This window comes from Apus apus, chromosome 6 (genome assembly GCF_020740795.1).
Source record: "Apus apus isolate bApuApu2 chromosome 6, bApuApu2.pri.cur, whole genome shotgun sequence".
In the NCBI taxonomy this organism is placed as follows: Eukaryota; Metazoa; Chordata; class Aves; order Apodiformes; family Apodidae; genus Apus; species Apus apus.
The window spans coordinates 14,342,366-14,358,469 of NC_067287.1; the positions used below are offsets into that span (position 1 = coordinate 14,342,366).

Below are 16,104 nucleotides of genomic sequence, written 5' to 3' on the forward strand. Positions count from 1 at the left end.
CGAAGCTTAAGGTGTAGTTATTTTTATCAGGAGTGGGATAGTGAGTTGTGTTGGGAAACTTGGGAGACAACTTTGTTGAGGAGACTAATTTTCAAACAACTGTCTGTCAGTCACTGACAAGCTAGCTCTGGTTCACTGTCTTTACATGATTTCACATGGCAGACAGCACTACGTATCTTCTAAAGATAACTTCAAGGAATTGTTTTAGTTGGCCCTGAAATCTTATGTTATTTACTGGGTGACGGGACAGTGAGAGTTCGATCAGGAATGGAGAATGTACAATAAATTTTCCCCAGTTGCCTGTGGTGGGAAGCTGGCTGTGGCACCATGAGTGGAAATGGCTGGGCTGGCAGGAGATCTCCCAGTCACTTTCTCTATGTAAACAGAGAAACTCTTGTGGTTAGAAACATCTCTGGTCCTTTGGACGGTTCCCTGCTGTAAGCACACTTCACAGAAAATGAGAATGCAGATTGGAGTTTTTTGTTCAAATTCAGCACTAAAAGTCTTTGAGGGGAGAGGTCTACTTGGTGCCCAAGGCACCTTTTTTGTTTGTTTGTTTCTTTGTTTCAGTATATGACACTCTAAATCTCTTAACTGTGCAAGATTTACTTGAAAGGGGAAGCAGCCACAACATTCAGCCAAGGACTCTGGCAGACTTATCTTTTTTTTCCAAGAGAAGAGAACTGAAAGATCTGTCTTATTAGCTGAATTCATGGACATGTTTGTACTCATGAAGATTGCTTTTTGTATTGAAAGGTCAAGAGGTGTTCTGGAGACCCACAAGGGAAAAAAAGGGAACTGTAATTGGATTACATTGAGCAGGAAAGGCTGAGCATGTGGTTAATAATTGATCTGTGCTCTGTATATATACAGGCTGACTTTGAACTTACTAGTATCTAGCATAAACCCCCAGACCACTGGCTGCAAATAATCAGCTAGGAAGAAAACATTGTCATGTGCTTGGAGGAGATGTTGATCTCTTAGGAGATTTAAGTTCCTAGCTTGAATTTTGCCATTATAAAGGATTTTTTGTTGTTGCATTTCTGTGGAGCTGAATGGGGAGGAAAGAGAGAGGGTCACATACTCCTGTCTTTAAATGGATGCTGCAGGTATATAGATATTCTTCAGTAATTCAGAATTGAGGGTCTTTTCAGAACCCATTTTACCAAAACCTTTAGCCCTGAGGATTGATTGATTCTTCAGCTGTTCTTAAATTGTGAATTATCTGTGTTGTGGATGTAGAGAGCTGTGTAGTGAGAGCTGTAGTCCAGCAGAACCACTGGCTAAAGTCCTGCACTGGAGCAGTGTAGCTGTTTCCACAACATAGATCCCAAATTTTGCAGAGCCAGCTTGGGTCCAAGCAAACCTCTGTCTTTCTTGTATTATCCCTATTAGCATATTAATTTTCCCATAACATAGCAGATATGCTGGCTGGATAATGAAAAGGTGATTTTTGTCCTGATGAAATTGAGTGTTTATACCTTGGCCTTTATGAGCAAGACTGGCCTTCAGGAATCAGAGTTTGAGACTAAAAGAGAAGTCTGGAACAAGGAAGATGTACCCTTGATGGAAGAGGAAGATGAGGGAATACTTAAGCAAACTGGGCATACAGAAATCCACAGACCCTGGTAGGATGTACCCGTGAGTGCTGAGAGAGCTGGCAAATGTCATTGCAAGGGCACTCAAGAGACAATGAGCAAAAACTGAAATACAGGAGATTTCATCTGAACACCAGGAAACACTTTTTTACTGTGAGGGTGATTGAGCACTGACACATATTGGCTAGAGAACTGTGGAGATATTCAGAGGCCATCTGGCCATGGCCCATGGCAACTGGCCCTAGTGTTCATGCTTTAGAGGGGAGATTTTGATGACATGACCTCCAGAGGTCCCTCCCAACCTTGCCCATTCTACCATTCTGTGACAGACTGCAAAATGCATTATGAATTTGAAGGTAAAGTAGTGAAAGGATATGTGTATAAACATGTATTTTGCTACAGAAAAATCATCACAATACTACCATTATATGGTTTTTGTACTAGGATAGTTACTAAGTAAATGTTTCATTCTTCCTCTAATTTTATCCATAAGATGACGTTAGAACACGAGTCAGTTCTTACTATGCCAGTAGCAGGACTTGTTATGAAACTCAGATCTTGAGAGTTTACTGTGATCAGAAGGTCACTGGTTAAAGGATCCAGCTTCTGCAGTTACAGAGGTTGGCATAACTTAGGCAGTGCTTAGATGGACTTTTATTGGTCATAAGAGCCGAACATTTCCCAGAGATTCATGACCAGCCAGGCAGTGTCCATACAGCTCAACACAAACAAGGATCATTAACCTCAGAAAGCTATTAATCCACAAACTTGTGTCTTTATTATGAGCTAAGTGGGAAAAGGAGATTTGAGAAGAGAGGCATATGATTTTTTTTTTTTTTTTCTAGTTTTAGTGAAAAGATTATTGCTCACTCTCCAGCTCCACAGACAGCATGTAGTGCTCAAATTGATAGTTTCATTTTTTCCATTCAGGCTTTTTCCATGTTCTCATTCCTGAGCATTATGGCTATTTGTTAGGTCAGTGTGAAACAAGTCCTTGCTTTTGAACAGTTATCTATACTGCCAAAACTGAAACAGGAATGGTTGAAAGATATTAGGAAAAGAATGGAAACCATGAGCCAGGATCTAGGTGAGGGCAGGTTGGTATCCTCAGGGTATCACAACAGAGGATCTCAGTCTTTTTTGCCTGCGAGCTGTTCACACAGAGTTAGTGATGATGCATAATTTACAAAGCCAAGCTGAACTTCTGGAATAAAATTCAGAGCATGATACTTTTTTCATTCACTGGGTAAAGAACAAAAGCTCTTCCTGCCAGCCTGGCTGTTACGCTAGTCTTAAATGAAATGTACAGTGTAAGATGAAAGCCTGGCGAGATGGTCCGACACACAAAGGTGAGTAAATTGTGGGGCCTACTGTCTGACCACGAAAATACTAATGGCATCTAGTGTGTGTTGAAAGACAGGAGGAGAAATCAGAACATCAGATCCAACAGTATCATGCAGATAGCTTTTGTTAATGAGGGGTCTAAATGGGACTTTAAAATTCCAAAGAATGTGTAGAAACGGCATAGGTTAAAATTTAACAGAATAAATCTCATCATCAGAAAGCAGGTGGCTTCAGGGAGATGTAGCTGCATCTGATGCAGTCTGCTCTTTCCTTCAAATTTATATTCACCTTTGCGGGGGGGGGGGAAATAAATAATGAATGTAGAATCACCATGTGAAAGAAACAGCAACCAGTTCCTTCACCAGAAAGACGTATCTAGGAGTGGAGATAATGATAATGACTAATAGTATCTTTTAAAATTGGTGCTTACCTGGAAATATCATATAATTTTCCAAACAACATTAATATTAATCTATTTCACCAATGGATAAACTGTGACATAAAGAAGGAAGACAATTTGTCAGCAGTCATCAAGCTGATAGATCCCAAATTTGTGCAGCGCTCTGTCCATCACCTCCAGGGTACATAAATACACTCCTGTGTGTGCTTACCTGTGAGCTAAACTGAAGAAACAGATTATTATCCTACATCCATGGGTTACCCCTGCTTCCGTTTTAGGCCCAGACACATCAGCATGGACATGGGCTGTGCTGTTTAGATGAGTGTTCCCCTTAAAATCACTGGAAAACACTGTGTGTTTATGCTACTCAGTTTAAGCTACTACAGAGCATGATGAGCTCCGTGACTGTGGTCCTCTGGGTCATCTTTTAGACTTGTAATATTTTCTAGCTTTGAAGCAAGAAGCATCTGCCAGTTCCTTTTTAATTGCCGGTCAGCTCATGTTAAGCCAACTGGCAGCTAGTGGGAATGAGATGTCTAGGAAGGTTAAACACATTTGTCAGTCACGTAAGGGAGCTAGCTACATTTGTTGATGTTTAAGTGACATTCTCAATCTGGCTCCAGCTGCCTAGCAGGATTGCAAAGAGAACTGAGGTCGTGAGCCTACAGATAGGCTCCTTTAGGGGCTTTTGGCAGGGCACTTTTTTTCTAAATTGAAGAAATGCAATGTGAAACTTTTTAAATATAGGGTAGCTTGAATTGATCCTTAAGTCCTGAATTCTCAAATGTAGAGTGGGAGGCATTCAAATAAGCACATTTTTTTTCACTACCATGACAGATTACAAAAAAATGAGGAGTGGATTTTTTTTTTTTAACTCTGTAAAATAGTGTCATTTAAGCAAATGTAATAGCTGACTAATCATATCAGCAAACATGTTCAACAGTTTCATCTCTCTGTTTTCTCCATGCAAAACAAATAGCAGGAGTCACCTCCTAAAAATGTGCAAGTACTTTCTTAGTTAAATGCCACTGAATGCTGAAGAGATGGGCCCTGTTCTTTTGAATCACCAGTGGCACTTCCACTGAAGGGTAAATTTGCTGAGTAAATATCCTTGGGGAGAAGCTGCTAATTAAAGAGCAGGTTTCTTAGCCAGCTGCTCCTAACTGAGAAAGCAAGTGTTCCATTTTTAATATCTAGGCTATGATGAGGGACACTGTCATGCTGAAGCTATGCAAGTTGCCTGAGACATTTATTTTGGGGTAGAGATGACTGAAAACTGTCATGCGCTGTTCTGCAATCAGGAATTAACATTTCCACCTTACAAGCTGCAAATGGCTTTCTGGGCTAAATACTTTAATGCTACTGGTTTTTTATTATTTTTTTTTTTCATAGTAGCAACATCAATAGCCTCACAAATGTATTCCACCATTTATTTTAATTGGTGCCTTCCTTAATTATTTTATTTCTTAGCTATAGCTCAGGTGAGTGCTGAGGGTGACTGCTGAGGGGGGATGTGGTAGTGTAGTTAATATCTTACAGTCTGATGAGGGTGACTGCTGGTTCGAGACAGCTGCTAAGAAGTTGTGTTCTAAAACATTTCTGTTTCTGTGTGCCTCTGAGGCAGTGGGACATGAAGGGATAGTCCAAGGCTCTTTTCCTAATGCAGTGTTTCATTATTTTATACAAACACATTTCTCTCAAATTGGAGTTGTCAGCTTCCCTGGTTTAAATGATTTTTCCTGATGTTACATGATGGTGATAAAACTGTATGTTTTACATGTGCCACCCACATGTGCTCCCTGAACTAACTTCAGCTTCTCTGAGTGGTGCAAGATGTCTTGCCAGCTGCTCCAGACAGTTTAAGTCATTAAAAAGTGCTGTTGAAGTTGGCAGAAATGTTGGTTTCAATCTGGGCTCATTTAAAACTAGTTTTTGTATATTAAAGTCCTGCAGAGATGTCTCAGTCTCCAAGGGCATGTCATTCGCCTTCTTGCTGTTTGGTTCTTCAAGACCTGTGGTCCTGATATACTATTTTTTGTTTTCTGCAGAGCTGCTTTAACCTTTTTGCCAAATATCTAGTGCTGGGTGAGAGCTTTCAAGTCAGGAAGTCGTCTCCTGAGCTAGAACACTAACGTTTTCCCATGCTCCCTTTTCCAGCCAGCAATGTATAGATTACTATTTCATTTTCAACACAAGCTTTGGCAGTCCAGAATGAATGTACAGTTTGTGGGCATAGGCCACAAAGCCATCAGATGTTCCTGACATTTAACTCAGGCACTGCTGTAGACATGCAAAAGAAAGACAACTCTCCTGTTGACATGTTCAATCAGAAAAGGTTTTGGACATAAAATATGTAACATCATGGCCAAGGTGTCTCTTCATACTGTGCAGTTTGGGAATATTTTTTCTTCTTCAGGCTGAACACTTTGAAATCTGTTAACCACTTTAATGTTATCATTACCACTAGACTTAAGAGCTCCTATTACACCTTTCTTGTCCTCAGAAAAAAGCTAGAAGCAGTCTGAAGGCACAGTGCTATTCCTGTAGCTGCCTGAGGTTGGTTATGCTGGCACTGATCATTAGTGTACTGCGAGCAAGTACTAACCCTGACCTCTGTCACCAATGAAAGTTGTCCCCAACCTAGTCACCAGCATGAGATGGCATAAATACTGCTCTTTGGTCTCTGCTTCCCAGGACTTTGCTCTGCATAAGGAGACTCATAGGAATCCCATTAAAATGGCTCTGTAGCTGTTTTGATATCAGCAGAGAGATGTCATTCAGCCCTACAGTAATGGATTATACTACTGCAAACTACAGAACGAAGACCACAATCATGTGTGCTGAGCCAGCTTTGATACTGGTAGTAGTCTCATCACAGTTGCATGGCCACCCACCTGGATTAATTTCCTCCAGAAGTGGAGCAAAGAGGCCAAGCTGCACTCTGTGACACTGTGACTAAACTATGGCTGTTCCCTGCTTGCGCTGTTCTGGAAGCTAGCACAGCATATCTCCATGCTGATCTGCAGAATTTGAAGCTGAAAGAGGTGACTATAATAATCCTGTGAACAAATACTTACCTAACACTGGTGGGGTAATATGCCCGGTAAAATTGTCTAGCCCAAGGCCAAAACACGATACCTCCCTCTTTCCTTCATTCCGTCTTTTATGGACTTGATAGAAATTGCCTCCAGCAATGCCACATACATTAGAGAAGGAAGAAAACCCAACAGGCAGTGGCTCACTTGAGCATTATGGCACTCCAGGTGTGCATGCTCAGACTTGGGGAGTTGAAAAGAGGATGACAGGCATGACTGCAACAAGACTGCCCGAAATCACTCTGCTCATGATTAGTGTGAATCCCTATTGAGAGGCAAAAATGATGCAAAATAGAGAATAGACAAGAGGAAGAATAGAACTTGTTTATGCAGATTTTTATTTGCAGTTAGTGACACTGGGCTGGTGCAATGGAGAAAGTCAGTGGACCAGATAATCAAAATTCAGGGGACAAAAAAAAATAAATCTTAATAACAATCCTAATTAATAATCAATTTATGTGCCCTGTCAAGTAGCAAAATGGCAATGTAATCTGCCAGACAAATTATTCTGTACTTTGAAAACAGGAAAAGTTTTGGTACTGAACACAAGCCAAAATCAGCTCTCAGCTACAGTGGGGTAAGTTCCAAAACACCTCTGGAGAGAGGAGTCCATGTACTTATATTAATGCAAATTTGACCTCAGGCAAAATGCCAACTCAGATTCAACGGTTTTGAAGAGCAGCCATCCAAAAAGGTGGCCATCGGAATTCAAAGCAATTTGATAAAATAAGATGCTATTCACTGATCTTTTAAAATGATTTAAGGTAAAATTGCGCCACTATAGAAAGCTAAGATCTTAATGGATGTCAAGAACCTCCTCCATTGTCTCCCAAAAAATGGAAGAGATGGTTTCTGGTTTAAAATCAGTGCTTTTATGATTGAGTGGGTAGATCCCTGTTTGCAGCACCTGAAAGCCTACACAGATTGCATATCTTGCTGACTCTCTTTGAACACAGATGTGCTGGCTGCTATGTTGATCACCTGAATATAGTAGTACCATTTATATTTTATGTACTGGTGTGTTCATAGCATGTGAAAAGATAAGTTTTTTCACATTTATAAATCAAGCAACTAGTACAAGATCACAGACCAAATCTAGGCCCTGTTTAATTTTTTGCACTGCACCCTTCTCAAAGGCTCCAGGTTAGAGGCAGCTTATAAAGTACTTAAAGATTTTTAGTTTGGACCAATCTGTTACACTATCACATCTTAGTTTCAGCTTATTCTGAGTGGTCATCTCAGTTGTGATGTGCAGGGCCAGGCAACCTTTCCATTAATGACTTTCCTACTGCCCTAATGGCAAGTATGAAGAAAGTTTCTTAAATTCCTTGCACTTGGGCTTCTTTTCTCACGTCTTTCTAGAGTAAAGTGATTGTAACATTTTTACACTGTTATTCCCTGTAGATGCATCTTTTATTTAGTACCATCAAATGGAACTGAGATTTAAGTTTGGTCTTTTAAGTTCAGACCTATAAGTGTGACATTAATGGTGATAGACAGCAGCTCCTTGTCTTGATTATGCCATGAGGGGATGGGAGCTTCACAGTATGATTTGGGGCAGCTGAATCCAGACCTAGAGTATCACACTGAATAATTTAGGACTTGTTACTAACCTTGATCTCTTCACAAATCCCACTCTAACATCCATGACTATCTGTGAGAAAGTAGATGCCTTTTATCTCCTTTTTCTTTAGTTTCACTTTGAAGGCTCACCTGATCCAGCAGCCCTCTCAATCAGCTATAAAGCCTTTATCCTAGAAGTTAATTCTCATTTTCCCTCTCATTTTTGGAAGCTTTGTTTCTACCCTCTAAAGCTCGGAGAGTGACAGGGCTCATCTGGAATGTACTGAATGGTACAAAAAGTGCAGCTCTTAGGAGTCTGAGAAGCCAAACATCCCAATGAGTGAAAAAGAGGAGAACAATGCACCATGCATATGCAGCAGCTCCTGCAGGTGTACCACGGCCTTCTCTGACATGGTGCTGCATCACTATGTGCACTCAAGAGTTGCATCTGCCAACACTGAAACTGGTCCTAGATTTAAACTTGCATGATCACATCCTCTCAGTGACAACCAGTCAGCTGGTCCCTGTCATTCAGCATAGGCAGCATTTCCCCATAGCCTTCTGTAAAAATCTAGTAATGGTTGGAATAACTGAACTTGTGCTAACATGTGCTGAAGTGGAAGGAGACAGGAGGTATCTTAGGATGATTTTCAGAACAGGGAAGATTAATAAAGGACCCTTCACTCAGGGCTCTGGTGCTGTCAGCATTCATTTTCTCCTTGGAGGCAGTAACAAGGTAGCCCCAGAAAAGCTTTTTAACTCTGTGGTACCACTGTTCCACATATTTAATTGATGATGCATAAATAGAGCTCCAAAAGTTTACAGAATATTTTTCTCCCTTCTACTTAATTCCTAGAAAAGTAAGCTTGAAATTATTTTAGCAGAATATGTTATTTACTTTTTAAATTATAAATATGCATATATATATGTACACACACAGATATATATTCCCTGTAGTAATTTGTGGAAGGATTAAAATTCATGTTGGATTCCTTGTTCTCTTGTGTATTTTGTTTTGTTGTGGTACTGTTATTTATCAGAAGTAATCCTGTTTTTCGATACAAAGACTGAAAGAGATGTTTGGTATTCATTTTTAAATGAATTATATTTATTTCTTGAAATATATTAGAACAACACAGTAAAAACATTTTTTCTGTATAATCATTTACAATATATCTTTTCTTGTATTTTATATAAATCACAATGAGTCTGGGCCTTTAAATGTTTGAAGTTAAGTTATAATTCTCACAGTTGTCACTGTCTTCTGCATTGTCTCTTACATCCTGATGAAAAGGAATAGTAAAATCCACTAATGCAAGTCTAATAGCACAGTGCAAGACCTGCATGCCCTCTGGTGGAAGCGATTCTTACAGACTAATGTAGATGAGCTTTTGTGGCAGTGCTAATGTCTGACCTGCAGACAGATACACTCTCCTTTGATATACTTACTTACTCAATTAAGGTGTGTGTTCCTCCATAGCAGAGTTTGTTAGCTACTAGAAAAGAAAACTTCCAGTGCATTACTTTTTCTGCACTTAGGACTATGGTTTGAACTCTTTAATTTCTCTTCAACTTTCTCTCTCTTTCCTCTTAACCTTGTTACTCCATTGTAACAAAAAGAAAATGAGTTATATGTTGTGGAAAGGTATTGAACAGTATCTCATTATGGACAAAGGTTTTATACATTGGATTTTGTTCTGCTTTTAAGGAAGTTTACAGGTCCGATACAAGCTGAGTAAGGATGGACTTCTCATTTTCACTATTGACTCTGGAAATTTTGCCAACCGGGAGCTACATTATGTGAAGATTAACAGAGAAGGCAGAGAGCTTGTCATTCAGGTATGTCATGGCTTCTATGGAGTGTTAAATAATACTTCATGCCAAAACAGACCCACTGATTTCTGTGCCTGATAGCCAGCAGGAGGGAAAGGTTTCAAATTGATTTGATGCAACCAAAGCTGGTTTAGCACCAGAATAGCCCAAAGCTCCATCCAGTCCCTGCTTCAAAGCATGCCCATCCGTAGTGTTTTCCATAGAGGGATCCTTCCCTTGTGTCTGACAATGTGTGAATTAGAAAACATCCTTGGCTAGAAGTTCATCTGGACCATTGCACTGGTTCTGGTGCTTATGAATGTCTGTGACCTTTAGTCTCAGGGGAAACATACAGTATGGATCATTAAAAAGCTCCCAAAGGGAGAAAAACAGCCGAGGAATGCACCTGGAAACTCTTAATTCCATTTAGAGTACATGGCCCAAGGGAGAATATGACCTCAGCTGCACAGGAAAAGCTTGAAGGAATGCTAGGTGCAGCCATTATGTGCATGACAATGTCCTGTCCCTTTGCTAGAAGCAAGCCATGCTCACCATGACAGCCCCATGAAGAGACGAGGACCCTCATTGGCCTTGTCTCCCTGCATTGCCTGTTTTTCCAAGGCAGGGAGAAGAGGATCATCTTACTGCTCCTGCTTTCCATGCGAGGCTAATTACAGCAGTTCGTATTATAAAACAAGTTGGTTAGATCTGGGCAGCAGTGGTTTAGCGGAGAAGAGTGGCAGAGTCTGAAGAAAAGTCATGTGTTAAAGGAATGCAATGAGAAGGAGACAAACACAGGGACAGTCACAAGTTTTTTTTCTAGAGTTTCCATTTCTGGATGGTAAAATGAAAAGATATCATGCAACTAGGGCGGGCAGGCCTGATTATCTAGGAAGGAGATGTAAGCCAAAAAACAGGGATTTCTTCAAGTACTAGTCTTCTATTGTCTGGGGCACTGTGGTTTTCTTCTATACAAAACTGTTTCTTCACAATACGTTTCTAGAGAGGCCTCCTTTGAGTGCATTCTGAAGCAACTAGATATGGATTTGGGGAAGCAGGGGGCTTTCAGTGTCAAATATTTTAAGCTTTTCTACAAGGGAGGTTTCTTCAAAGCCCTTTTATAACACTATTCTTGTGTACCTTTCAGCTTCTCATGCTAAAATCAAAGCACATTCACTTTGCTATCTTTAGAAACTGAATCACGCTTGGGGGCAGAATTAACTGATTTGCAGCTGAGTGTTCCCAGAAGTTTGCAGTACAGAGAGATATACGGGTGTCTACATGCTGCTGTAATGAACTGATTTTATTGACCTCTTCCAGGTTGATCAAGTTCTCAAACTCAAACACAACTTTTCTGAAATTGATTTTAAGGCCATCAAATCACTCTCCTTGGGTAAGGTCACAGGTAGGTTCTGTTAAAAATAATCCTGATTCATCAATTGTATGTAGTCCTGAAATTTAACCTGCACTTCATGTTGGGTTTTTAAAATGATTGAGTTTTTGTTTGGCTGCTTTATCTGTAAGGGTTGGCCTGAGCATTCCAGTACTCCAATTTTCATATCTCATGAATGCAAAAATTTGGAAGCTTTACCTGTTTGCACTGATTGCTATATTAACTTCTCCCATTGCTCCCTCCAGTAAAGTGATTCATACTTGTGTGTGGCTGCACAGGGTAGCATCTTAGCCTGTCACTTTGCTAACTACAGCTTGCTCCTCCCAGGCCATCTCTGTTTCCTAACAATAAGAGCAGCAGCACTGTGAGCCTTCTTCCTCTCTACCCTTTTTTCCCCTCCCAGTCCTTTCCAATTTGAATTCTGCAAGGAATATTTATATTACATATAACACTGAGGCCACAATTCTGCATGCTCTGTACGTGGACCTTGTGCCTGGTGTCTACTTGTACAATGCAGCGCATTCTGCATCAAGTATTACTAAATTGATTAGGGGCAGGAACTGATTTTCCCCTTAATTATAACTGTTTGTTCAGAATGCAGCACTCTTCCAAACCTTTGTGGACAGCTTTGGGGACCTGGCACTTTTCAGCCCAAGTCAGAGCTAAGCTAAAAATCTCATTTGGTCAGCTGTCAACTATAGTGCTGAAAACCTAAAAGAGCATTGCTCATCACAACCTCTACCAAAAGCTCCAGCTATAGATACCAAATCAATAAAACAAGTCTTTTCTAACCAGGAAGATGGAACATAGCACAAAGAGCTTCAAACATGTAGCCAGCAAGCTGACAAGGTGCAGCATAGCATCATGAAGTGAAACTAGATTTAGTCACAAAAATATGATTAACTTTCAAGTACAAGGTTGTTGCAAAGCCAAAAAGCCAGATGTACCTCTAGAGGTCTGGCATTCAGTTCCACTAAACACCACAGACTTGTCTCCAGAAAACTTTTAACGGATATACCCTTCTACTATTGCTCTCTTGCCCAAAGGTTTATTGGGATTTTGTTTTAATAATAATAACAACAACAACACTAATGCCTTAAACTTGGCTATCTAGATGAGATCTTTTTGCTGTACCAGGAATCACATAGTGTATCCCAGAAAGTAGCTTTCATTCAAGCCTAATCCTGAAATCTTCTTCGTAAAAGTTCCGCAGACTTTTACTTCAATGTCAGGATTTCATTTTGTTTTGTCACACAGCTATAGCTGTGCTGATGAGAGGCCTTTTGCCCTCCTGGAATCACAAATACCCCTGGGTCTTCACCTCTCAAGGATAAATAGTCCCATCTCTCTCAAGCCTCTCCTCACATGAAAGATGCTCCATTTCCTTAATCATCTTTGCAGCTCTTCACTGATCTCACTCCAGTGAGCCCATGTCTTTCCTCCACTGGGGAGCCCAGAACTGGACCCAGCACTCCAGTAGTGTTGAACTCATACAGAGTATGGGGAAAGAATCACCTGTTTTTGTGTGCTAGCAATGCTTTTCTCAAGGCAACCCAGGATGCCAGGATGTTGTTGGCTGCCTTTGCTGCAAGGGCACATTTCTGGCTCATGGTCAGCTTGCTGTCCACCATGACCCCAGTATCTTTCTCTGAAAAGCTTCCAGCTGATCAGCCCTGATGTAGATGGGGTTATGTGTAACCCAAGTGCAAATCTTTGCATTACCTTTGTTGAATTTCATGAAATTCCTGTTATCCTACTTGTCCAGGTTCAATGTCAACTGTAGCTTCTTTTAATGATTCACCACTGGTAACCTAAACCAATATCCTCCGGTTTCTTCCTTGCCTTTGTCATTGTCACCTCCTCAGCAAAGCATAAACTTCCAGAGGCATGTGATGCTTTCAAGTAGACCTTAAGTTTCTGTAGTGTTTGTTTGTTTTGGGTGTCACTGGGATTAAACTACCTAAAGGCATTCATTAGGACCATTTAAGTGTCCACTGAAATACAAAACCATATAGAAAAAATCTTTTCTGTGTGTCTTACGTATCTGCTATACTCTTCTGAAAATCTGTCTTTCTTCTTCTTTCCTGTCACATCACCACTCATTTGCCTGCTCTACAGCCTGATCCTGGCTGCTTAACCAGATGACTATTCCACCTTCTTTCTCAACTCCACCACTCATTCCCCATTGGCTGAGATATCTCAAGGAGAGCTTCCAGTAGAACATAATAAAAGATTAAACCTCTTCCTCACCAGATCTTCTTATGATAACCATTTTAGCACAACTTGAACTCTTGATAAGACCACTTCTTTTCAATTACCAGTTTTTAAATAATAGTGCTACCCTCACCCGAGCCCCACTACTCTTCCTTTGTTCTAAAATTCCTTAAACTATGACTTTTTTTCTTCTTTTCAAATGTGCTGTATTTTCCAATGGCTGCCCTACACTCATCTCTGGATTCCAGGAAAAACTCCTCCATTTCAGTCAGGGTGGGCTCAACTGGAATTTAAAACATAGGGACAGTCACTCTGCCACTGACTGCTTGAATAACCTTGGGCAAGCCATTTATGTGCAGATATAAAGGTAAGCAGGCATTTTATTCCCACTGGAACCAGTCTGAGCTTTACTATCTCTGTTCTCTATCAGTAAAGCATGGATAATAGAACATCCTTACCTCAGATGGGTGCTGGGTGGATAAAAGCATTAAAGGCTGTGAGCTGTTCTGATCCACAGTAATGGGGCCATATAGCTGCCTTAGAAAGATCAATCTAAATATAAGTGTGGCTTTGAAGACAAGGGAGTTAAAAGAAGCAGCATTCAAGAAGCCAACAGACATTTGTTGAATTCACCCTCACAGTATCAATAGAGAAATATTATCCTGTAGTTTGTTGCCATTTTTACTTTGCTGATACAGAGACTAGACACAAAAGGACCTATACAAAGCTCATCAGTATCTGTAGGAGTTTTTCCAAGGACTTTCGTGAGTACCGGATTCAGACCCCAAGTGAGTCATACAGTTTATGGTAAAGCCTCAGTGAAGTCTTAACCAGAGTCAAAGTCCCAGTTCATTTGTTTTAAGTACTCCTTGCAGAGATCATGCTGCTGTATTTAACCACATGAGCTCTACTGGCAATCTGACCTGACTGTCAAGCTGGCTCCTCTTTGAACAAGGGATTGAATTGCATGACCTTCAGAGATGTCTTCAATTTAAATTATTCCATAATTCTCTGATCTCAGAGATATATTTGCATATGTTTAGGTCTTTTCTAGAAAATTTGCTATCCCAATGGAAAATATAATGTATAGATTTGGGGAATGACCTTAATGATTCTTTGAATCATAAAATATCTTGGGTTGGAAGGGACCTCCAAAAGTCATCTAGTCCAACCCCCCTACAATAAGCAGGGACATCTCCAACTAGAACAGATTGCTCAGAACCACATCAAGCCTGACTTTGAATGTCTCCAGGAATGGGGCTTCCACCACCCCTCTAGGCAACCCCTTCCAGTGATCCACCACCCTCATATTAAAGAACTTTTTCCTAATGTTTGGCTGAAATCTACCCTTTTCTAGCTTAAAACCATTACCCCTTGTCCTATCATTACATGCCCTAGTGAACAGGTCTTTCCCAGCCTTCTTATAAGGCCCCTTTCAGGTACTGGAAGGTCTCCATAAGGTCCCCCCAGAGTCTTCTCTTCTTCAGGCTCAACAAGCCCAACTCCCTCAGCATGTCTTCATAAGGGAGGCGGCTCCAGCCCTCTGATCATTTTCATTGCCCTCCTCTGGATACGCTCCAACAGGTCTACATCCTTCTTGTGTTGGGGGCTCCAGCACCAAACACAGTACTCCAGCTGAGGTCTCACCAGGGCAGAGTGGAAGGTCAGAATCACCTCTCTCTCAAAAACTTCTCAAAAACATGTGAGCAACATGTCTAAACCTTTCACCATTACAGTCCCTAGAAAAAATAATCACTGATGCAGAGAACTGAGTCTGCATTGTCTGCATATTTACTTGAGCCATTAAATACTAGTTGTGAAGTGATACTAGAGTAAAAGGGTAGCATGGAAAAGGATTCAAGAGTATCCTGAAGAAAAAGGTTGCAAAGTTTTCTGTAGCACCTATTAATGTTGACCTAATTTACCTGTGCCTTCAAAGTGCTGAATTAGCAGGCCTCCCCACACTGACAATGCAAAAACTGTCTAGCACATGATCTCTTTTATCTCTAAAAGCCTGAGCTAAAACACATTCAAGTTGTAGGAGTCTTTCCACTGAATCACTCAGCTTTGTTATAAGGTGTATGTAGAAGAAAGTTTATCTGGAAAGTAATTTTAATGAAATAATTCTGTAGATGCAGTACAATTCTTATGATTTCTACAGTAGCTTTTCTTATTAAAAGTTCAAAAGAAAATGGAATCTGCACACTAAAGAGATCACAGAGGAATTCATCCACAAGTGATAATATTTTGGGGAGATGATAATGGGATAATTAAATCAGAAGGGGTAAGTTAACATGAATTTTGAGATACAAATATTACTCTAAAGAAGCATGCCCTGTTAAGAGTTTCTATGAAAAAGACTGAAGTCCATCAGCCCTGAGAAGAGAAGGCTACAGGGGGACCTCACAGTGGCCTTCTGGTGCCTGAAGGGGCTACAGGAAAGCTGGGGAGGGACTTTTTACAAGGGCTTTTAGTGAAAGGACAAGGGGTAATGGATCAGAACTGGAAGAGGGGAGATTTAGATTAGATATTAGGAGGAAATTCTTTAGTGTGTGGGTGGTCAGACACTGAAACAGATTGCCCAGGGAATGGTGGAAGCCCCATCAATGTAAGTGTTCAAGGTCAGGTTGGATGGGGCTACGAGCAACCTGATCTAGTGGGACGTGTCCCTGCCCATGGCAGGGG

At 40.6% G+C, this 16,104-nt stretch overlaps 1 protein-coding gene across 1 annotated transcript in view; it reads left to right on the plus strand.

The window, feature by feature from the left end:
- Positions 1 to 16,104, plus strand: part of CNTNAP5 (contactin associated protein family member 5) — a 265,506-nt gene that overhangs the window by 237,913 nt on the left and 11,489 nt on the right. Inside the window, exons 20-21 of the mRNA XM_051623680.1 lie at positions 9,709 to 9,839; positions 11,133 to 11,217. Coding sequence (XP_051479640.1) covers positions 9,709 to 9,839; positions 11,133 to 11,217 — 216 coding nt within the window. The remainder of the gene's footprint in view (positions 1 to 9,708; positions 9,840 to 11,132; positions 11,218 to 16,104) is intronic.